Raw genomic sequence first — 25,763 nt, 5'->3', positions numbered from 1 at the left:
CCTCTGGAACATTCTAGGAACAATATAACGTCATATCGGCTACATGGCATTTCGCACTCCTCGGATTATCCATGCTTTAATGAAATCAGCATAAAAACAAAGTTGAAGGGGGCGCCACGGGCAAGGTGTTCGAGATGGAGCAAAATGGTTTCAACACTTTAGGTGGGGAATGACTTCAAGATTATGCATAAAAATATTGTCATCCGAGCTCTCAAAGTTTGGGTGGTCGTATGATTTTTATGTCAAAATTTCGAAATTTTCGAAGTTCGTGACCTTGACCTTGAGACCTTGACCTTGGGACGAAAATGAAAAATCGAGCTCCATGTAGCTATGCAGGTGCCATTGGCCTAACCAAATACCGAAACCACTGCCAGATTCGACAAACCCCTCGGAGAAGATGGATTTTTATGTCAAAATCGCAATTTTCTAAGTTCGTGACCTTATGACCTTGATCTTGGGACGAAAATGAAAAATTGAGCTCCGTGGGACTATGCAGGTGCCATTGGGCTAACCAAATACCGAAACCCATGTCAGATTCAACAAACCCCCTAGGAGAAGATGCAAATTGAAATCTGCTACCCCCTAAAAACACAATTCGCAATTTTCTAAGTTCGTGACCTTGACCTTTGGACGAGGCGCCACAACACGCATTCAAAGAAAAAGCAAGAAAAGACCCCCTCATAGACAAGGGAGTCGGACTGGGCCTGTGGGCCTCATGCGAGTGGAACCTGGATGAGCGGCCAGGTCCACGAGACCTAAGGGTCTTACCCACGCCCTTGTGGCGCGATGGCGGGCAAGCCGCGATGTCAGCGTAGCTGCGCCTGGCTTCGTGCCCCTGGCGTGGTCGGTGAGCTCTCTCCGGCGCTCCCCGTCTGCCTTTCCCGTCGGCTTCGAGCTCCGTCTCCCGACTTGACTGCCCCGCCGACACTGCACACGACTTGACTGCCCCACCGACACTGCACTCGACTTGACTGCCCCGTCTCCCGCTTCTCCAGACTGCCACTCCACCGACTCCAGACTTGACTGCCACTTGACTGCTGACACTGCTGCTGTCACTCCGCTGCTCCGACTTTTCTGCCGTGAGCTGCGTTGTGCTCGCGTTTATATAGGCCGAGGGAGGGGCGTGTATGCAAATTTCTGGATCACAGTGGGTTCGGAGGTGGGGCCACACCACCCGATGCTCAGCTATTGGGCGGATGAAAAGGGGACGTGAAGCATTCCTGATCCGCTTTTCGAGGCGAAAGAAACGCATTCACAACCCATGGTATGACGTGTGGTAGAAAGGCGGAGGTGGTGGGAGTTTTCTGTGGTGGTTTGGGAAGGGTGTTGGTGGCGATTTGGTTGCTGGCGGGCATCGTTTGAGAATGGCAGTGAAGCGATGTTTGCGGGGTGGAGTTGTGGAGGTAAAGAGGCGAAGGTGGTGGTGTTTGTGTTGTAGTTATTTGGGAATGATGGTGGTGGAGATTTGGTTGTTGGCGGGCGTCGTTTGAGAATGGCGGTGAAGTGATGTTTGCGCGTTGGAGTTGTGGAGGTAAAGAGGCGAAGGTGGTGGTGTTTGAGTTGTAGTTGTTTGGGAATGATGTTGGTGGTGGCGATTTGGTTGTTGGGGGATGATTGGTCCAAAATAATGATAGAGAAAAGAAAAACGGCTAACTCAAAGGATCGCGGCCCTGTGAACACGGAAATTCCCTCTAAACAACGGTGGGGAAATCTAACTACACATATACTTATCGTCATAACTGATCTAAGAACCCTTTATGGTGTATTGCGAATTTCCACAGCCGGAACAATACATACAGTTAAGCCCAAAATTATTAATACCCTTCCCAAATTTGGAGTATTTTGAATCGTGTTGTTTGAGGAATGAGTTTCTTCTGGCTCAAGTTACATAAGAATGTGACAAACAGCGAAAGAATCACTGCAAGAGACATTTCAAGAAATACATTGTTTCGGGGGTATTTTATTGATAGATTTACAAAAACATGTCATGTCCAGAATTATTCATACCCTTGCTTAGATCAGTTCAAAGTCACATTCAGCAATCAATGGAAAAGCCTCTGTTTGTGATTACAGCCTCCAAATGGTTTTTATACTTGCTCACAAGGTTTTTGCATGTCTCTACAGGGATTTTGGCCCACTCCTCCTTTGCGATGGTCTCCAGGTCTTTGAGGTTGGAAGGCTTCCTTCCCATCACTCCAGTCTTTTGCTCCCTCCACAGATTCTCGATTGGGTTGAGGTCCGGACTTTGGTTTGGCCACTCTAGGACGTCTACATCATTATCCCGGAACCATTTCTTGACTGACTTGGCGGTGTGTTTTGGATGGTTGTCCTGCTGATACGTCCAATGCTCCCCGAGGTGAAGTTTCTCTGCGGACTGTTTGATGTTTTCCTCAAGGATCTTGATGTACTGCTCCTTTTTCATGATGCCATCCACTTTGACGAGATTGCCGGGCCCACTGGCAGAGAAACATCCCCAAAGCATTATGCTCCCGCCTCCATGCTTGACGGTCGGGACTGTGTTCTTCGGGTTGTATGCCTCACCTTTCTTGCGCCAAATGAAAGCAACATCTCTGTGCCCGAAAAGCTCCATTTTCGTCTCATCCGACCACAGAACTGAGGACCAAAAGCTTGGATCTTTGTCCAGGTGAGCTTTTGCAAAGACTAGACGAGCCTTTCTGTGCCTGGGATGGAGAAGTGGAGTCTTTCTTGGTCGGCGTCCATGAAGACCCCCTTGTGCAACGTCCGCTGGAGTGTCTGCCTTGATATCTTGGTCCCAGACTCGCCAATGTTGTCCAGGAGAGCCTTAATAGTGATCCGTGGATTGTTGTTGGCCTCTTGCCAGACGAGGCGACACCTTTGGTTTCCGACCACGTCCTTCAATGTTTTTTACAGTGTGGAACTCCTTGTACTTCCTAATTATGCTTTGTATGGTGGCAACTGGCACTCGGAACTGCTTCGAAATAGCTTTGTCGCCTTTCCCCTCCTTGTGAGCATTCACATTGCACAACCGAAGGTCCTCACTGACTTCTTTCTTCTTCGCCATGCTGACAATGACTTGAAAATGACAATGACATTGCATCAGCTCCCCTTAATTTATAGTCTAAAAGCAGAGTGTTGTTCTATAACATTCCTCACTGTACATTCAATCGACCACATTTGTAATGCGTTCAGATTGTATGCACACATCTTGGAGTAATTGCATAACATTTTAAAGAATCTTAGGAATATCAAAAGCATGTGCATCATCACAAACATTGGCCTCAATTCTGAGACTTGGTATATGGGGTATGAATAATTTTGGACAGGCATAAAAACTGAAATCTTAACATTTCTATTGTTATGCTAATAATGTTGAGCCAAAATATATGTGGATTTGTACATGCCAACTAAATGTCCTTGGGTAAAGTGAAAGTTCCACCACTCCAGCTTAAAGGTATGAGATAAATGCAAAACTCTCAGATTTTTCATAGGGTATGAATAATTTTGGGCTTAACTGTAGGTAAAGCAGACGATTGGCCTACGTGCTGTAAAAACCTTCTACTCTATGTTTTGGCCTCTTGGATGTCTTAGCATCATGGATGTTCCAAGTTCTTTGCAGTTTCGTAGCATGATCATCGTGATGCAGCTGTTGTTTTGACTCGCTTGCACTCATTCACCCGTCTTGCCCGTCGACCTGTTCCTTGCAGTAACATCACTGCATGGGGTCAGCAGCAGGAACGGGCTGCTTTCAAGTTCATCCTTGAGGCCTTTCCCAAGCTGCCCGTCTCCATCGTGAGTGACAGCTATGATATAATTAACGCGTGCGAGCGCATCTGGGGAGAGGACCTGCGGAGCGTCGTGGAGGCACGCAGCTCAGATGCACCACTCATAATCCGGCCGGACTCTGGAGATCCTGTCATTATGGTCATCAAGGTACGAGCTTTGGGGTTGAGGATGTTCTTTGGGTTTTTAAGTTGAAAGTGCCAGCGGAATTTTGGTTGATTCAGTCGAAAAAGCCTGAGTATGAAGATGTCGTTATGATTCATGATTTTGTTTATTTTGGAAACTCTTCTCAGAGAACTTGACAGTAGTGTGAAATTCCCTTCACTTCAAGCAGGTGAATGCCGACTGATTATTATTAGGCTATCATTAGGAGCTGGCCATCTACTTAATACATACACAAAAAGTGGGATCTTTCCTCTTCCTCCGTAGATTGCATCCTTTCCCCCTTGCTTCCTCTTTTTGTTGCTCATAAATCATTCCAGCCTCACTATATCTTTTGTTTGCTTACAAGAGCAAGACCCATGGAAGGGCAATGTAGAATTGATAGTGGGATAGCGGAGCAACAAGGGAATGACAAATCGGAAAGGGATTATAATGAGAGAAATAGAGGAGGGTTAGAAACATTCAAATGAGCGAGGAACAAGGTTGGGTAAGGATGGGTTAATGGGGAAATAAAGATCATGCGTCCATGATTGGTGTTTACATGAGGTGGGGGTGCACTGCCTGCTGAAGCGTTGGAGGGAAGTTCGAAACCGAACACCCTTTGGAAGTGGTTGGGGGGGGGGGCTAAGAATAAAGTGGTTGATTGTGCATTCAACCTGGAATTTGGAAACTTATCCCTTACCTCCTACTCCACTAATACAGTCTATCGAAAGTCTCGACCCCCTTTCAAATTTTACACCTTTTGTTGCCTTAGAGCCTGGAATTAAATTGCATTAATCCAGACTTTTTCCACCTTTATTGACACATTGTAACCCACAACTTCCAAGTGAAAAACAAATTCTACGAATTTCAGAAAATTTATTTAAAATACAAAACTAGAATATCTTGGTTGGATAAGTGTCTACCCACCCCACTTGTAATAGCAATTGTAAATTAGCTCAGGTGTGACCACCAACCTTCAAAATCACACACCAAGTTAATTGGCCTCCACCGTGTGTTAAATTGTCATGATTCTGGTTATTTCAGACTAAAATCAGCTGTTCCTGGAGGTTTCCTCTGCTGGGTAGTGCATTTCTCAACCTCAACCATGAGAACTGAGGAGCTTTCAAAAGACCTCCAGGATAAAGTTGTGGTAAGGTACAGATCAGGGGATGGGAAAAAAAAATTTCAGAGACTTTGTCTTGACTGTGTTCCAAGGGATATTCAATCATTAAGAAGTGGAAGGCAAATGGTACCACCAAGACTCAGCCTAGATCAGGCAGGCTATCCCTCCAAACTAGATCACCAAGCAAGAAAGAGACTGATCAGAGAGGTCACCAAGAGGCCAATGGCAACCTTGAAAGAGCTACATGTCTTTATGGCAAAGACTGGTCATTGTGTTCATGTTACAACAATATCCTAAGCACTCCACAAGTCTGGCCTGTATGGTAGGGTGGCAAAAAGGAAGCTATTACTCAAAAAAGCCCACATTGAGTCCCGTTTGAGGTATGTAAAAAAAAAAAACATTCCGGATATTCTGAAGCCATGTGGCGAAATATTTTGTGGTCTGACAAAACCAAGATGGAACTTTTTGGCCGAAATGCAAAACCTTACGTTTGGCGCAAACCCAACACAGCACAGTACATCACCCAAAGAACACCATCCCTACTGTGAAGCACGATGGCGGCAGCATCATGTTATGGGGATGTTTCTCATCAGCAGGAACTGGGGCACTAGTCAGGATGGAAGGGAAAATGTATGGAGCAAAATACAGAAAAATTCAGGAGGAAAACCTGCTGCTCTCTGCAAGAAAGCTGAAATTGGGACGGAAGTTCACCTTTCAGCACGACTACGACCCGAAGCGCACAGCCAAAGCTAAACTGGAGTGGCGAAAGAACAAAAAGATCAATGTCCTTGAGTGACCCAGTCAGAGCCCCGACCACAATCCAATCGAAAATCTGTGGCTTGACTTCAAGATTGCTGTCCATCAACTCTCCGCACATAACTTGACTGAGCTTGAACAGTTTTGTGCACAAGAATGGGCAAATATTTCCCAATCACGGTGTAAAAAGTTGATAGGGATCAATTCCAACAGACTCACAGATGTAATTGCTGTCAAGGGTGCTTCCACCAAGTATTAACTCGGGGGGTGGGGGGGGTGGACACTTGTCCAACCAAGATATTCTCGCTTTGTATTTCTAATTAATTTTTTGAAATTTGTAGAATTTGTTTCTCACTTGGAAGTTGTGGGTTGCGATGTGTAAATAAAGCTGGAAAAAGTCTTGTTTAATGCAATTTAATTCCAGGCTGGAAGGCAACAAAAGGTGAAAATTTTGAAAGGAGGTGTAAACTTTCCATATGCACTGTATATGCTGTAAGATAAACCCTTACAACAATCATGTGATTACATGACCCAGGGGAAGAATCGAGGTTTTTCTAAATCTGGTATTCAATGGCCTGTTGCCCCAAAAGGATGATTATTCGATTCCTTGGTTGCTATTAGTATATCTCGAGATGGAGTGTGGTTTCTGGATGCAGCGGGTGAGTTTAACTAGTCTCTCACACTCTCTCCAATATATCTGATTTGTAGTAACGAACACAACCATTTAGCAGAAAACAAATGCAGCCATGAAAAACCTGGCTTCTCCTGAACTTTCTTTGAGAATACATCACAGAACCACATCCATTGACCTGGATCCTCTTCTGTCAGTTTGTAAAACAATTGTGGTCTCCATGGTTTCAGGTGTTGACTTTTAATAAGATGGCGAGTTTGACTGCGAGTCTTGGGGTGGATTTCATCGGATTTTGTGCCACGGCTATTACTGCATTGTATTTCATTTACCCTCTGGTTACAGTCTTGGGATTAGTGATGACGGGTGCATGAGATAGTCACCCAGCTGCTTCAAAGCTTTCTTTCATCGATTTCTTTTTGTCTCGAACGTTTCATTCCGTTATTTGGAAAACTCCAGAAGCACTTCAAATGCAAGTGGTGTTATTGGGAGTACATGTTTCGAACTCAACTTAAACTTAACACTTGTACGCTTCTCAGCGGTCAACCGGGAGAGATCCACCAGCTCCTGTGAGCCATGAATCTTCAGATAATCTGAAAAAGAAAAATATAGCGAGCACATGAAAATGCGCATTCTCGACTTTTGATCTTGCACAAATGACGATGCAGATCGCAATAACTCTCTGGTGTTCGGAAAGCAGTCAATCGTGACTATCTTTGTCACATCGAGTTACTGGAACGATTTGTTCTTTCGCATACGTCCAACATGAAACTTGAGTGTGTTTTATATTTTCATCAATACGATGCGAATTATTCAAACATTTTGCTGCCTCAGCACTGGTGGGGCTATTAATGGTGCCGACATCAATGGGAACACTTGAACGAAGCAAAAAGCCTCACAAAAGAGTTTATCAAAAGCACAGTTCCGTCATGCTGGTGGGAGTTTTTGCTTACAGTGTGGAAAGGAGAGAGAGAGAGGGAGAAATAAACAGATTGAGGTGAAAGCACAAACTGATAAACACCAAACATCTTTCTCAACATCTTTCTCATCTCAAGTCTGAACTCTCAAAACTCTCTCCCTCCGCAAAATCCTGGTGGCGTTTAATCAAATCTGTTTCTGGTGTATGTTCCCTCTCCATCCCCTCCCTTACCTCCAAATGGCCGCACTGCTGATTCCACACGTGATAAAGCTGAATGTCTAAACTCGGTTTTTGCAGCTAAATCTTGTGTCCTAAACCCATCACTTTCTCTACCCACTTTACCCAGTCGCACCCAACTGTCCCTGGACTCTGTGTCCTTTTCTCCTGACAAGCTGGAAAGCTTGCTTTCAAACCTCGAGTCAGATTCTGTAACCGGTCCAGACGGCATCAGCCCACGTGTCCTCAAAACCTACTCTTCTGCTCTTGCTCACCCTCTCTCTGTTCTATTCACCCTCTCATTTGCTCAAGGTCATCTGTCATCTGCTTGGAAATCTGCTAACATCACTGCCCTGCATAAAAAAGGTGCAAAAACAGATCCCCTGTAACTACAGACCAATCAGCCTTCTCCCAATCATCAGCAAGGTTATGGAATCCATCATCGCTTCAGACATGAAATCCGTCCTCTTCTCCAATGGCTTGATTTCCGATCATCAATTTGGTTTCAGACCAGGTCACTCTACCCTGGATATGCTGCTTCTGCTCTCCCATCAATGGATGGAGGTCCTCAATGCCAGACAGGAAATCCGAGCCGTATCCCTCGACATATCACGTGCTTTTGACACAGTCTGGCACCCTGCACTACTCACCAAACTCTCTTCCCATGGTATTCAAGGCCATCTCCACTCATGGCTCGCAGACTTCCTCTCCTGTCGCAGTCACCGTGTGGCCCAAAATGGATTTCTTTCATCCCCTCTTCCTGTGCAGGCTGGAGTTCCTCAAGGTAGCGTTCTGGGCCCTGTTCTTTTTTCTGGTTTTCATCAATGATCTCTCCGACTCTGTGGAAAATCCTCTATTTCTCTTTGCCGACGACTCCACCCTCTGCCGTACCATCTGTCATCCCTCAGACCGGCAAGCAGCAGCTTCTTCGCTCACTGCAGATCTGGATAAAATCACAAACTGGTCCAACACGTGGAACATGTCTTTCAATCCAGACAAATCTCACACTCTCACTATGTCTCTTCGAAAGGACCGTTTAGAAAACCCCCCCATCCACTTTCTCAACAATCCTCTGGAAGAAGTCTTTTCTTTCAAGCTTCTGGGTCTCACTATCTGCCATGACCTTTCCTGGGAAAGTCACATTTCCAACCTCGCCTCAAAAGCCAGTCGCCGACTGGGAATCCTCCGTCGTGTAAAGTCCGTCCTCGGCCCTCTTGAGCTCCTGACCACTTACAAAGCTTTTGTCCGTAGCCTGATGGAGTACTGCTCTCCCCTCTGGGCTGGTGCTCCTGCCTCCCACCTTTCTCGGCTTCACGCTGTCGAAACCAGAGCATTTAAGATCATCGGCATCTCCCGCAATGAAGCTGAGTCTTTGGGCCTCTCACTCAATCACCGCAGGTTGGTCAGTGGTCTTTCTGTCTTCTACCGACTCCTCTCCAGCCTTGCCCCCCCGCCCCCCCGCTCTCTCTGCGATTTGTCCCCACCACATTTCTACAGGGCGCTCAAGGTCTGCCAACAACCCCCTTCTGGTAAAACTACCAAAATCACGAATCACTGCTCATCTTCACTCTTTCATTCCTCTTTTTTCCCGCCTTTGGAATAAACTACCTCACTCTATTCTTTCCCATTCTTCACTCCAGGCCTTCAAAACAGCTGTTCACCACCACCTCTTATCTTCCCCCATCCAAATCCTCGATCTTTTCTACCCCCGATAATCCACCCAAGCCCACTTCCTTCAATTCCCCTGCTTTCCTTCCTGAAAGTCCCTGTAATGTCCATCTTCTCTTCGCCATGTTCCCCGTCCCATCCCCATCCCTCTCCCTTCCACAGTTCACCTAATGTGTCTGTTCCCCACTGTTTTGTTCCTTCCACTCCCGCCCCTCTTGTCTCATGCCCCCTTGCTGTGAGTTGTGTGTTAGCTCTCATATGAGCCTCGACAAGGTATACAAAAAAAAATGTGTGTGTGTGTATATATATGTATATATATATATATATATATATATATATATATATATATATATATATATATATATATATATATATATATATATATATATATATATATATATATGTATGTATATATGTATGTATGTCGAGCAGGCTACCGCGTACTGCTTAGTTGGGTGAGCTTTTCCCGGCGTTGGTTTCGGGACATGTTGGACATTGAAAAGCTATGGAGTTATTGACCTCATGGTGGTTGCCTTTTGCCTGCGTCCCACGGCAGCACTGCCTGACGCCACATCCCAATATACATTTTTTTGGTGGCAAGGTGGACATCAAGGTCAACCTGTGGCAGCTTCAAACCTTGCCCACATTCTGGAGTAACTGCCCCCAAAATTTGGGGCCTCTCGGTGCTACGGTTCGGCCGTGAAAGAATAACGTACAAACGCAAAAACAAACACTTGAAAAATATGCATATCGATTATTATCCCCTGCCAACCAACGAAGTTGGCGGGGGATATAGAAATGGGTTCCGTCCGTCCGTCACATTTCGTTTCCGGAGCTTTACTACAAATCCCCTCAAGATGTATTTACGAAATTTGGTACACATATCAAGAAAGTGGTGAGCTGGTGCTTTTTGATATTTAGAGATTACCCCCCTAAAAAATTCTGTCACTTTCCATGGAAACAAGTTGGGTATTAAGAAATAATTGAGGTTAACCTTTGTTTCCAGAGCATAGTTGCAAAACTATTAACTATTTCTTTATGAAATTTGGAACACACATCAAGAATAAATTGAACTGGTGCCTTTTGCTACTTGTCCTCATTTACTACGGCGGGGGATATCGAAGACTTTGTCTTCAACGGATGCTAGTTATATTTCATTTGGATTTTCAGTTTTAGAGCAATATCTATTCTTGTCATTTATGAGTAAATATCTCTTGACAAACAGGTGTGAATAGTAAAAGGGTTAGTCACAAAAGTGTACTCGATTTTAATTGGTTAATAAATCTGCTATTTAATGCAAGACTATATCATTTACATGATGCATCAAATAACTCAAAAAGTTTTGTTTGACGAGAACAAATGTTCAAAATGTCGTCCAAGTTCTGCACACCTACAGACACGTATGGAATAGTTTCTGATTACAGACTGAAGACCGGAAATGATCCTCGTTTACAGCATCTTTGAGTTCAGGAATGTTCCTTGGGTTCTCTTTGAAAACGTTTTTCGCTTGTTGACGACTGAGTCGACGAACTCTTAAAACCATAACGATGTCCTTCAGTCAGTCAGTCATTCAGTTAGTGGGTCCATTAACAATTTTTCGATTGTTCCTTGCTCCAAAGCAGCTCAACAGATTGTTTTGAAGCTCAGCATGATGATTCATGATGTCGATGTGCAAAAGCTAATGGAGCCCTTAAAAAAAAATTTTTTTCAAATTTGTTTACAGAATACAGGCTCGAGAAGGAGCTAAAATACCTGGGGGAGGGGGTAGGGAGTTAGTGAGGGCAGAAAATATCACGATTTTGAATGGGAGTGATCTGAGATGGTGGTGAGGGCTGTCTTGACCTGTATGGAAGAATTTGATTGAAGAGGGTGTGGAAGTTGATTCACCAGGCAGCGGTTTCATGCCAAATTTCGAGGTGCCGTAGCCCTCCAAAAGATGTCTGCTGTGATGTCGTCACCGCATCTAATCCACTGTCACATCAAGTTTTTAAAATGACACTCACCATTTGAGTGGCCAAAATGAGTGATGTATGAAATATGCACATTTTACCATGATAAGCAAAAGCTTAAATAATACTCGCACCCATTTCATCTCTCGATTAAGAATCCCCTTTTCAAAAATAAGTCGCATCAATTTATTCTGTAACCACCATTTTTTTTTTTGACAAAACTATGTATTTTAAGAAATGAACAGAAGTTTTGATTACTTTTTTCTATTTGGTACCATGTAGAAAGTTTCGCACCGACACAAGATCGACCTTCATTAATAGGTGCTGCCATAAGCCTCGTGTTGGTTTAGCAGTCCGGGTGGTTGGCTTGGGATCTTAAGGTCCTGAGTTTAGGTCCCTGTCGGCCATTGAATTAACACCGGGTGGGGTTGACTCAGCCTGTCATCTTTCCGAGGTCGGTGAAATGAGTACCAGTGTACTGGTGGTAGGGGCATTGCATCAGCGACACAGCGGTGCCCTCACCCAATGATGCTACCTGCAGCCTTGTGCTGCTTACAAAAGAGGAGGATATCTTATGCAATATTGAATTATTATTATTATTATTATTATTATTATTTTTGTTCTTTAAAACCATTACTTCAATGGAATAATTAAAATTGTTAATTTATTATACATCAGTTTTCTTTTAAAACCTTTCACCGAAACTAAAAAATATATACATCTACATCGACATAGCATCAAAATACAAGATGTCTCTTGCATATACCGAGGGAGACGTTCCTGGAGAGCGCACTATTTTTTTCAATAGGAAAATGAGAGCGGCACTCGGTAGAGCACGTACCTCCGCCAGGCTGAACAGTTTACGTTTTGTATCCCACTGATAGGCCGGATCTGCATCTTAACCAAAATCGAATCGGCTTGTTCTTGTCACCTATCAAACTCATCAACCAAGTTTTGGGGCATAACCTGCCAACAATTTTCTGAAATATCGTGCTTCACATTATATTGTTTTTGGCCCCATCTCTCAATTATGAAGAATTTGTTTAAAAATTTAATTTTTCGGATCCGGATCCGGATCCCGATCTAGATCTTGTCACGCACGCAACCTCTCTAGCAAGTTTTGTCCGAATCCGTCTATATGTTTTTGAGATATCATGCTACTTAGCGTTTTTGGACCTACCTCTCAATGGTGAAGAATCACTTAAAACATTTTAGTATCTGCAACCGGATCTTCACCAGAATCAAATCGATTTCATCCTTGTCGCACACCCAACCTGTCCACCTAGTTGCATCCGAATCTGTCCATAACTTTTTGAGATATCCTTCTCACAGACGGGTGAAAAGAACCTCCGTCCACTTTTGGTGGAGGAGGTAAAAAGGGTTTCGTTCAGATCCCCTCCACACCAGACCCCCAGTTGCCCACATGTGTGCAGTCTCTCTCCATCGAGTGCAGCCTGTGGCTGCTGGTTGCATCATTGGCTGGGCCGCGGCTATGCCACTGATGCAGTGTCCCCCTTACCAGTACACTGGTGCTCATTTTGCCAACCTTGGAAGGATGACAAGCTGAGTCAACCACCTGGTGTATTTTAATTCAGTGGCTAATGGGGCTTGAACTCAGGACCCTAGGATCCCAAGCCGCCACCCTAACCACTAAGCCAACACCAGGCTTACTAGGCTTGTGGACATTATATATTCCATAATGTCCTTCATGCAGAGTAGGTGAGCTATTTCTGGCACCCTGAACAACTTACAAATTCCTGTCCAAAGTTTGAGGGCATTGTAACAGCGGCACAGCAGTGACCTCAGCCAATTATGACACTCTCAGCCTTGTACTGCGTACAAAAGAATTGTTCCATAAAAGTCAAAAGTCTGTGGAAATGCTAATTGCAGACAGAGGAATAACAGCTTGTGTTCGCAGCGGCTACAGAGTATGCTACAAGCACGATGGAAGGAAGGATAAAGAAAGAAGGAGAAGCCCCCCTGGCAAGCTTATCTATAGACACTAACATTGTACATTTTGGGGAGGGGTTTTGCATGTTTGTAGATCTTGAAGAATTAGGATGAAAAGTAAAGTAAAAATTAAAGTATGCAATGTACGTTTCAATAATATTATGAGTGCACATAACAGGGGTATGCCTTTTGAGCATTTCATTGGTTGTTGTATCGTTGTGAATCCGACTCCGGCGGCCATTTTGACTAACATAACAAAGCATCTCTCTTGAACTCTTGTCCCACTTATCAAGTGGCGATGTGAGTGGCTTGCAAAGTGGTTGATACAGAACGTAACACACCCCTGGTCATGCTGATCACAGAAAATAAAATGGAAACGTAGATTAGGAAGGGTTGTGTGTGCGTCTTCTCACACACACATATATATATATATATACACACACACACACACACACACACACACACACACACACACACACACGGCTGTAAAATTATCACACACTGTCAGCTTCCCTTGGATGAAGGAAGGAGGAAGATCGAGCGATGGATAATGAGGATGTAATGAAAGCTTGTAATTATGCGGGACTTATCAGAGTTGTCGAAACAAAGTTGTAATTTGTGCATCGTGGAAAGTTGTAAGTCGTTCACATGCGGTTTATAGAAGCCGACATTTGGAGGGACTACATACTAAATACGGTACTTTTTGCTTTAACTTATAAATGGAGAAAATGCACAACAGCATCCAATAAGTGGGTAAATGACTAATGTTGACAAATGTTGGATTAAAAATGATGAATAGATTTTCATGTGGGTTGGTTGTTTTTTTTTGTTGTTGTTGTGGAGCTAAAGGCCCTGTCACACCTTGACGATTTAGCCAGCGTATGCCGACGTATGAAAAATTTGTCTAAAACGCTGGCACGCGTCGAATACGTTATGGGTAAGTTTTGTATACGTTAAGAGCACGCTGGCATACGTCGTAGTACTCCGAGCTCGTCGACAAATTTTGTGCATGCTCAAAATTTTCCAACGTATGCCAGCGTATGACTCACACGTTCCGCATACGCTGGCCATAAGTTGTAGGCACGTTACGCGATCGTTGACACACGTCGACACATGTTACTTGTAAGTTACTCATAAGTCGAAACACGTCGAGGTAATGTCTAGCCCGAAGTCGAGGTAAACCCAAAACTTATTTCTAACCTATGAGGGCCCTGTCACACCTTGACGTTTTAGCCAGCGTATGGCAATGTATCAAAATGTATGTAAAACCCTGGCATACGCTGAACTATTGATGTTTTTTTCAGTTTTGGGCATATTCATAACGAGTTGGACGTATGCATAACGTATTAGTGACGTACACAGAACGTTTCGATAACTTATAGATAACTTATACCAATGAATGCTTAGCGTGTTGTCGGCGTTCACAACCTTTGCCCAACGATAGTCTAACTTATGCATCGCGCGCGGCAGCGTTTCGCCGACGATCACGTGGCGTAGCCTATTAAAAGGCTGCCGCTCGATGATTCAAATCATAACTGCACTAGACATCGAAGTGTCAACATCACCGTCATGCCGAAGAAAACTTCGAAGAATACTGCAAAGAAGTCTCCTGGCCGTGGCCATGGACGCGGATGCAAGGAGGATCCATCATCACCCACACCCTCCCCATCATGCTCACCTACTACTACTGACATGGACCTACTACTACTACTACTACTGATACTACTGACAATGACATCTACTCAACATGGAGTCTGGAACACTGATGGGTTCCTCCTGTGTGAACCCCATTTTTATATACCAATTCCCCTAAATGCTGCCAATACGCCATTATACGGTAGCTGTAAGTTTGAAACACGTTCAGCAAGTTCTGTGGTCGTCCGGAAGACGTCAAATACGTCTACATACGTCAATATGCGTTAGAGATATGTTACACATGGGTTCAAAGCACGTTACTCATAGGTTAGAAATAAGTTTCGGGTACGCTAAACATCACCGACGTATTTCGACTTATGAGTAACTTACAAGTAACGTGTGTCAACGATCGCATAACGTGCCTACAACTTATGGCCAGCGTATGCGGAACGTGTGAGTCGTACGCTGACATACGTCGAAAAATTTTGAGCATGCTTAAAATTTGTCGACGAGCTCGGTGTACTATGACTTATGCCAGCGTGCTCTTAACGTAAACAAAACTTACCCATAACGTATTCGACGTGTGCCAGCGTATTCGCCAAATTTTTCATACGTTGGCATACGCTAGCTAAAACGTCAAGGTGTGACAGGGCATGACGGTGATGTTGACACTTCGATGTCTAGTGCGGTTATGATTTGAATCGTCGAGTGGCAGCCTTTTAATAGGCTACGCCACGTGATCGTCGGCGATACGCTACCGCGCGCTATGCATAAGTCAGACTATCGTTGGGCATAAGTTGTGAACGCCGACAACACGCTAAGCATTCGTTGGTGTAAGTTATCTATAAGTTATCGAAACGTTCTGTGTACGTTACTAATACGTTATGCATACGTCCAACTCGTTATGAATATGCCCAAAACTGAAAAAAAACATCAATAGTTCAGCGTACGCCAGCGTTTTACATACATTTTGATACGTTGCCATACGCTGGCTAAAACGTCAAGGTGTGACAGGGCCCTAAGCTCTGCCTCCGATGGAGTGAGGTGTCGGAGCGGCACTCCAGGGCACTCCGCCACCACTATATACCCTTGTCCCCAGGTGAATTATGCTCATGTTCCTATGCATTCAAACTGAGTGCATTATATTGGTGTTGTTGAGAGTTCAGATCAAGAGTACATTTCGCTTGTGTTCTTGTGAGTTATGACGGTGTGTGCATTATGTTGAGTGGAGGTGAGCAGTGATTCCGTATTTTGGGAGTTTCACGAGAAGGAAGTTGCCGGTGAATCACGTGCATCCTGCAGAAACCTGAGGGGGAGACAAAGCATGGAAATGGCAGACGGTGCAAGACCAGAAAGGAGATGAGGTAAGACAGAGTGACCACTGATCTGTCTGCGATTGGGAAATGTTCCTTCACCAAATACCAACAGAAAAGCATCCAAAGGTGAGAGGGCAAGGGATCTTGAAGTGAAAGAAAATCCATATCGGTGGGAGATTGATCTGCCAGGAAAGCAATTATTGAGTCATTTCATGGACAAACGAGCTGCGTGGTGTGTGCAGTTGTTCCATCCTGTTGAAACCAAGCAACATTAACGTTTCTCACGTGACTCCAGAAAAATGTGTTCAACGTGTGTACGTCCTGTTCCGCTTTCACAGCCACCCCTTCCTCAGTATCCTGATGTACAAAAAAGTATGGACTGTAAATCCGATGACTACTGAGACCACACTATGTCGTTATTTTGGGGGGGAGTGGAGAGGTATCTCAACAAAGTGGGCTAGTTTATTCATTCGACCGGTAACCAACGATTCTGTTTGTTTACCCAACCGTTCAAGTACTACTTAAACATGACGTTCGTCACTGAAAATTATGTTGCCTATGTTGATTCCTGCTTGATCAATAATCCTACTGAAGCACACAACATTCATAACATCGACATTCGTCATCTGAGGTCAACTGCTGCATCAGTCGAATTCTGGAATGGAAGCCTTCAATTCAGACTTCAACACTCTAATGGCGTTACTTTGTGACGCTCGATTGTCGTGTGAAATGCACCTTGTTGATTTTCTCGTGGTATGCGCTGTCACTTCTCTAATCCTGTGTTGCGGTCTCTGGAGTTCCAATATTCCTCGGATGCCTGGAGTGTCCTCCATTATTGTTCTTCAGAGCCCGTCCCTCTATACTTTGAAACTGTACGACATAAGTCTTCGAGTGGCCAAGTGATTTGGCTATTAAGAGTATTTTTGATTTACTGATTCATCAATTAATTGATTGATTATATTCATTTTCCGATTACTTCATTTTTCAAAAAGTTACAGATGCAGATGAAATAGTGGTGGTTTCAGTATGCTATTCAGCAATTGATTGAGAAATTAATTATTTTACGATTATTATCTATTTATTTTAATTATGCAATTAGTCAATTATTGTGCACCACTCCCTCCCGATTCCGACTCCATGTGCTGCAGGGCGGCATCGCCGGGTGCCGGAGGTGCCCAGGTGATGTCACGCGCTGGAGAATGTACCTGTACTTGTTTTTCATTGTTGTTTTGAGACACACAGCTGCCACAGTTTTAAATACAACCACTGTTTAGAATCTCAGCTTTTCTCACTCACTCACTCACAATATTAAAATTTATTTATTTTAAATAAAGATTGACTGTTTCAGACTGGGATCAACCTGTTGATCATGATCGACTGGTTGGAGATCACTGTTGTCAGTACTTCAGCATCTGGGCAAGGTTTTAAGCTACAGCGCGTTGACCTTGACATCTGCTTTGAGGCCGCCAATGGCTGCGATAAGGTGTCCATTTGGATGTGGCTCAGGCAGTCCTGCCGGTGGCCTGTAGTAAAAGGTAACCATCATGAGGCGAATAACCCCATGGCTTTTCATTGTTCAACACATCTTGAAACCACCACTGGGAAAAGCTCACCCAGCCGGGTATCGCTGTGTATCTGCAAAGAAAAATCGCTGAGCATCTCAACCCCCGGGCATTCCCCTGCTATATTTGACATTTACACCTACGGTACTAAGATTTTTTTTTTAATTTAAAATAAGACTTTAAAATCGGGTACAGTTTTTGTTGCTCATCCTGTACAAGGCATCTTCTATGAACATTTACCTTGTGAGCACAGCAACATAGTCCATTCCAAGGGATGTAGCTCCTCCTGGGGTGTTCCTATCCTTCGGCAGACCAGACGGTGTCTACTTGCTCGTGGGATTGCAGGTGAAGCTATTGCCTAACCGGGTGTACATCATACATGTGAGAAGCCATTGCAGGCCTGCTCCCAAGACAGTGTCATATTTCTGTAAGTCCCCACTCGTTGTTGGCAGGACGGAGGTGGGGGGAGTATTGGGAGGGTGGGAGGCTTTGATGCATCTGATTTGCCTCCCTCGCCACTATAGGGGATTGAGAGTTTGATGACTGCTTTTTGATGGACCAATGAACTTTTACCATTTGTGAGAATTACATGGGAAAACGTTCTGCAGGGACATTTCCCTAGATACTCTTAGAATCAGTTTGCTTAGAATTGGTGTGTGTGTGTGTGTGTGAACCTGTGCCCACTTAACTCGGCAGATAAAGTGTACCTCTCGTGTTGTGTGCATAACTCTGATCCACTGGGGGAGAAAGAACTAGCAGACAGAGTTCACACAGACTTTTGAAAACTCACAAAAACCCTTTCAATTATTTATTTTTGGAGTTTTGTAGAGACTTAAACTCTCAAATATCCAGCCTTGCCTACGAAACCCTCAATTATTGCCTGATATTTCGGTGTCCGTGACATTGTAACATACCGTAGGACAAACAGAAAATCTTACATAATCAATACGTGTCACTAGAGGTGATCGATTAGCTTGTCCCTCAATGCCACGCACGTTTGTTCACGACTTTTGTTAATGATGCTTCAGATCGAGTGTGCATTATGTTTTATGTTCTTGCGGGTTCAGGCCAAGTGTGCATTATGTTGATCTTGTGAGCTTCTTGCACCCTGGGGATCCTTTCTGCCTTGCATTGACTAATCTGTCGTGGTTCTACGGGCAGCTTTGGCGTGTGAAAGTCTCCATTTTTGTGATTGCTCCTTTCTGCCTTTACCGGCCTCTCCCACATGTTTCCGACGTGCCTTTTTTAAAATCGGCTTTTGCCGTCACAGACTCGTGGTTGAGGAGATAAATGAGAAATTGGAAAAGCGTACTTTGAATCCTGACTTTGCAGACTTTTTGTTTTATATTTTTTGGGGTTGGTGATAACTTCCGATTAATTTTGGTCTCGACTGCCATGTGAAGTACAATATGGATAATAATGTAATAGCACAAGGATATTGTTTTTAACCACCGCCATCTTAGAAGATGGATGGAGGTTACTGTTTTCACCCCTTTCTGTTTGTGTGTTTGTGTGTTTGTTTGTTTGTTTGTTTGTGAACAGTATTATGGAAAAAATCCTCGACGGATTTCGACGAAACTTGGTGGAGGGGGTTAGGTATGGTCCAAGGATCATGCCATTAAATTTTGGACTTGGTCCCTCCCCCCGCCCCCCCCCCCAAAAATTTACCCCCCCCCCAAAATTTAGAATTTTTTTTTTTGCATTTCTACATGTTTTAAGTGATTTCCAACCCCCCCCCTCCCCCAAAAAAAAAATGTTGGAGAAAAGAACTATAACTCTGTCAGCACTGTTGACATCATATTTAATGAATAAGATATAAGGTTCACTTGAGTGACCCAGCAGTATTGGCGGCGGAGGTTTTGCACTCTCCCGAGTGCTCCCCCTCTAGTTGACGACTGTTTTTACGTGCTTTCTCAATGACGAAAAAAAACAAGCTCCATTTCATTCCCTTTCGTAGTTTTGTTTACTTAGCACTAACATTTAAATCCATCCATCCATCCATCCATCCATCCATTGGGACCATACTCTGTGCAGAGCGTTGGTGCTGCCTAAACAGTCTACTTGGCTATTGGGCACAATCCTGGATGGGTCGCCACTCCGACACAAAATACTAGCATGCTGGCACTCATTTTGCCGACCTCGGAAGGATGACAGGCAGAGTCAACCCCACCTGGTATTAATTCAACAACCGAGTGGGATTTGAACTCAGGATCCTAAGATCCCAAGCCCACCACCCGAACCATTAAACCAACACCAGGCATTTTATATATTATTTTCGTGTCGCGCTATCTTCGACTTTGTTCTGCGCTCAAGTAACGTGATATTCGGCTTACATTATCTCAAAGACCATATGAGGTGCAAGGTACAAAAAAAATAAATAAAATGGTTCTGAAACAGTGAAATCATATTCCACTTACTGCATTAAAGTAAAATTACTACTGATACTCTGCATCAGTTCCTTTCTCAAACACATCCACCCCAACATGTCGCGCAGAGCGCGGGTTATGCTAGTAACAATGAAATGGTCACCCCGTAAGTTTAGTTTGTACATGTATTTTGAATTTTTTTTTCTAGCGTTCTTAATTATCCCCGCCACCAAAGATGGATGGAGGTTATATTTTTGCCCGTGTGTCTGTCTGTCTGTCTTTTTCTGTTTGCAGGATATCTCAAAAGGTAGTGGATGGATTCAGACAAAATTTTGTGGAGAGGTCGGGTGTGTGGCATGGACGAATTGATTTGACTTTGGTGAAGATCCGGACACTCGGCTTTTCAAAATGATTCTTCACCATTGAGAGATATGGTCAAAAACTATATGTAGCACAATACCTCAAAAAGTTGTTGACGGGTTCAGAGGAAACTTGTTCGACGGGTTGGGTATGCGACTAGGTCGAATCTATTCAATTTTGGTGACGATCCAGATACGATAATTTTTTTATTATTATTATTATTATTATTATTATTATTTCACAAGTTGATTCTTCATCATTGAGAGATGGGGCTAAAAACGATATATAACATGATATTTCAAAAAGTTGTGCACTAGTTATGACAAAACTTGGTGGTTGAGTTGGGTAGGTGACAACAAGCCGATTCGATTTTGGTTAAGGCCTGGATTCAGATCCGGCCTCTCGGTGGGATACAAAACGTAAACTGTTCATCTTGGCGGAGGTGTGCCCTCTACCGAGTGCCATTCTAGTTATTTGCTGCAATGCTGAGGCCCAAAGGACAATGCAAGTTTAACGATGAGTGGTTAGAACTGTCACCTGAAGTGGATAAATTTCTCGGAATCCTACCAGAAATCTGTGCATCTCACCATTGGACAAACTGTGTGTTCAGGACATTATAATGATGGTATTTTTTAATGGCACCGAAGAATAATGCCCTGAGGAATTATGCCCAAGGATAGGATAAAGAGCTGCAAAGCGCTTCATGTCGGTTCGATGAGGAAGTAAAGGTCTCGAAGAACTTGTCAATGCATGCTCATCCTTATTTTTGAAGTTTGATCACATGATGTAGTAGTCCCAAGCAGTAGTTGAAAAAGCACGGGTTTACCTCCTCAGGAAAATGCGACGAGGCTGACGTTTTGGACATTACCATTTTTCAGAACAAAAGTGAGGGGCCTTTTTGATCTGACGAATGGTAATGCCTGATACGTTGGCCTCATGTTGTTTTCCACGACGGCAGACTTGCACACTATAGATTTCCCCAACTAACGGATGATCAGTTGTTTGGGAAAAAAATCTATATTTACCTTCTCTGCCAATCCTATGCCTGGTGTTGGCTTAATGGTTAGGGTGGTGGGCTTGGGATCCTAGGATCCTGAGTTCAAATCCCACTCGGTTGTTGAATTGATACCAGGTGGGGTTGACTCTGCCTGTCATTCTTCCGAGGTCGGCAAAATGAGTGCCATTTTGCTGGTATCTTGTATCGGAGTGGCGACCCGTCCAGGATTGTGCGCAATAGCCAAGGAGACTGCTTAGGCAGCACCAACGCTCTGCACAGAGGGTGGTCCCAATGGAAGGATGGACATACTCTGAAATCACCCTTACCCAGTTTCTTACCAAAAAGCTGATTTTCCTCTGGGATAAATGCTCAAGCCCTTCCAATTTGATTCTTTCCTGATTTGTGTGAACCCTGAGCAGATCAAAAGTTGTAAATATACTGAACAAAAATATAAACGCACCAACCTAAATATCTAAGTCAAGATTGCCATTATGGGAAAATGGTCAAACCGATGATATGTTTGAGCAATGGTTCCTTTGTTTTGCTCAAGACAGATGTTCCCATTGAAATTGACCACTCTGAGTGTGTGGACTCACACGTCAAGTAATCCTTCCCATGAGCACCATGGGGCTTGACAGAGTGATGGTCAGTGAGCGTGACCAGGACACAAACACTCCCTATAGCTTGCCCTATAAAAGGCCTCCCCAAAATGTGGACTGGTGCCAAATGTCAACATGCCACAGATGTCACAAATCTTGAGGGAGCGCGTCATTGGCATGCTGAATGCTGGGACATCAGTAGGGCCGTTGCAGCACACTTCAATGTCCACCACTCCACCATTAGCCCCCTGAGAACGCGCCTCAGAGAAACTGGAAGCACCGTGAACCGCCCACATGCCCGGCGACCACGTGTGACCACCGCCGGTCAGGATCGTCACATGAGGCTGCAACATCTCCGGGATCGACTCCGACCGGCCACGAGGACTGCCGATGAGACTGTCGGGCTGCATAACAGGCGCATTTCAGCCCAGACGGTGCGTAACCGCTTGAGGGAGGCCAACCTCCGAGCCCGCCGACCACACCGGGGACTCGACCTCACTGCAGTCCGGCATCAGACCCGACTGAACTGGGCCAATGTTCACTTGCGCTGGACCCTCGCACGATGGAGGAGAGTGCTGTTCACCGATGAGTCGCGGTTCCAGCTGTATCGGGCTGATGGCGGACTCCGCGTCTGGCGTCGGGCTGGGGAGCGCTACACTGACGCCAATGTCCTTCGTCGGGTGTCACACGGTGGTGCCAGTGTTATGGTGTGAGCAGGCATATGCCATGGAGAGCGCACTCGGCTTCATTTCATTGAAGGCAACTTGAACGGGCAGCGGTACAGGGACGAGATACTCAGACCCATTGTCGTGCCGTTTGTGCGCCTTCACCATGTGACGTTTCAGCACGACAATGCTCGCCCCCATGTTGCCAGGATCTGCATGGACTTCCTCGGTGAGGAGGACATTGATGTCCTCGACTGGCCTCCATATTCTCCCGACATGTCGCCCTTCGAGCACCTTTGGGACGTTCTTGATCGACGCGTACGACAACGTTACGCAGTCCCAGAGAACGTCCGCCAGCTCCGTGTGGCTCTCCAGGAGGAATGGGAAAACATCCCTCAGGCCACCATCGATAATCTGGTGATGTCCATGCGCCGGAGATGCACCGCTCTGCGCGACGCCAACCGTGGACACACCCGCTACTGACTGTGTGAACTCTGACAGTGACACCTCGGTTGTGTCGGCTGTTGTAGCACAAAGACTGTCGCCAGAATTCTCAAGGAACTCTTTGAAATTTAATGCTCAATTGTCATGGATTCTATAACCAAATTGTTGTGAAGATTTAGTATTCATGAGTTCGAGGTAAAATAGTAACAATCGCTTGGTGCGTTTATATTTTTGTTCAATATAAGTCAAAATATATAGTTTACCTCGTGCAAGCAACTCCACTTGTTAATTTCATTCTGTCATGTGTCTGTTTTTGATTGAGCTTACCTTGTACCAACTGATTGAGGAATGAAACAAATCCAGCGGAGCATGGAAGGCAGATACACACATACATTGACAATGCATTTCACAAAAATCATCAAACTGTCTCCACTCCATATCGACATTTGTTTGTTTTATCTTATTTAAGGAAACTCACGACATGCAGTGAGTCGATTTGGCTGTGATGCCTGTGGCGTATCTACATGCGAGTACTCCCATCTACTCTCCATGTAGTCCTGTTTATACGGCTAATCACGAACCTGTAATTTGGGGTCTTGGTACTTGGGGCACACCATATCCCACATTTTGAGAAAGAAACCAAAGGGATCGTTCATGTCCACAACCAAAATGCAGATGAGATAGCCAGTTTGAATGTCTCCGTCTCAGAGACCTCTTTAACCTAGATAGTAACCCCTGACAGCTCCACGTCTGAAGCGCAAAGTTGTTTTTGACTTTGATCTTGTCGAGGATTGAAACAACACTCCTGAGAGCCCAGTGGTTGGAATGCCACCAATTGAGTTGTGTTGCTGTTCTCATAAGCAGTGACCTGCAAGACTCATTCTTGTGCAGGAAGAATCTGTGGCTTTTTATTTATTCATTTATTAAATAATGCAGAGGCTCATGTAAGAGTGTGCCAGCATATGATACGTATTGTTGCGGTTCTGCGAAACCAGCACTCTCCCGAGGCAATGGCCCACAACATATGGTGGTGCAAAGACAGTTTCATTAGTATTCGTTTTAAGATGTCTCTTCCCTTATGTGTGATGGGTTTATGGGGCAATATGCATTGCGTGGACTTTTAAGTAGGTCTTTCCCATCTTTTACTTTTTTTGCTTCACACATACGAACCTCCTCCTTTCTTCGTGCATGCACATGCAGACCACAGCAATAGGGGAAACTCATTTGCATATGCATGCCTATTCACATTCAAATCACGCGCCATGACCCAACAGACGCTCAGCTCCAACCTTCACCAGATTCCAACCACAACGCGAAAACATTCCTCTGACCACTACAACGCCTTCATAATAATTCCCCCACACCATCAAACCACAACCTAAGCTCATTTACCTTTGCCATTAACCATCACGACGACGATGCCTCAACCACCATGAACCACCATGCTATAACCAACTGCTATGCTACAGCACCGCTGCCATTGCTCGACCACCTTCACTACCTCCCTCTGGACTGGCAGGAGAAGGGCGGAGCGCATGCATCATGGTAGGTGCTCAGGTCTGGACGTTCTGTTGTCTCGCTTGGAGCGCAAGAATGTGCTGAATTCCCTTCAACGTCGTGTGGATAGCCCGGGTGTTCCACTCTATTACGGCCCTCATTGGGTGTCCGGCACGTGTTCGTGGCTGGAAAGCTCAACCATATGCCCTGGTGCCATGTTAATATCAGAGCTCAGTCGCACGGCCGAGTTCAGGGCAAGTGGGGGCATTTCCACTGCCAAAGCCTTGCTTGGGCAGAGCTAGCACTGGCGTAGTCATCCGTACACCAATGAGTGCGCTGAAAAACACCCATCGCTCTATCTGTTCCTCTCCCGGGCACCACCCCTACTAGGGGATTGAAAGGAGCTCGGTTCTCTGGCTGGCCGCCTTTTTCTTTGGGGCACGGTGCGATATACAATGGAGCCAGCGGAGTGCAAAAGGCCAGACTCCAGACCGGGTGTAGTTTAGGTAACTTTCGCATTTACATGCACATACTTCTTTACATCCATTGTTCGTCTATCTCCTCACACATTCTTTTTTTAATTTGTTTCCAAAACCCCTTGACCCACATCTTTACACCCGCCTCTCCACATTTCACCACATCCCTCATCATACCTCCTCTGAATATGCACCATTAGACACCTTCAGTTTTCCTCCCTCCTCCCCCCCCCTCCTCAGCGAATGGGCTTGTCCAGGTTCATCAACCTCGCCAGATAAATAGAGGTCACAACCACCTCAAACTTTTCCTCATCTCTTTTGTTATGTCTAATTTCCTCAGGTATGATTCTGATGGCATCTATCATGTTGGTATAAGATAAGCCTGTGTAAGTTTTATAACGTTTTAGTCTCTCTGTCTCTCTGTCTCTCTGTCTCTCTGTCTCTCTTTCCTTTTTCCGCACCTCATGAATCCTTGCATTCCCCTGCTGCACATATATTGTTGTGCATTAAAACCTGTGATTATTGTGCACAAGCCTTTCCTCACCCAAGCTTTATAAGTAAATGTACCCAGTTCGTCGTGTCTTTTCCTCCATTGGTCTAGCATAGTGCACATGTATTGTTAGCCGGGAAGTTTTACCCCACTTATTGGCACTTGTTCGCTGGTGCATACTCGGCAGCTCTGCTCAGCTGCACCTGATAGTGTTAACTTGAATACGCATCGAGGGCATGAG

At 44.7% G+C, this 25,763-nt stretch overlaps 1 protein-coding gene across 2 annotated transcripts in view; it reads left to right on the top strand.

Annotated features, from left to right (window-relative positions):
• NAMPT (nicotinamide phosphoribosyltransferase) overlaps window positions 1–25,763 on the top strand; it is an 86,754-nt gene that overhangs the window by 47,922 nt on the left and 13,069 nt on the right. For both annotated transcript variants that reach the window (XM_085871483.1, XM_085871484.1), the window contains one exon: window positions 3,687–3,912. In XM_085871483.1, the coding sequence (XP_085727609.1) occupies window positions 3,687–3,912 (226 nt within the window). The remainder of the gene's footprint in view (window positions 1–3,686; window positions 3,913–25,763) is intronic.

The sequence above is a fragment of the Eptatretus burgeri genome, chromosome 2 (genome assembly GCF_056783735.1).
Source record: "Eptatretus burgeri isolate ZD-2024b chromosome 2, Ebu_testis_v1, whole genome shotgun sequence".
In the NCBI taxonomy this organism is placed as follows: Eukaryota; Metazoa; Chordata; class Myxini; order Myxiniformes; family Myxinidae; genus Eptatretus; species Eptatretus burgeri.
Note: the sequence above shows the minus strand (reverse complement) of the source record. Positions and strands in the feature narration are given on the sequence as shown.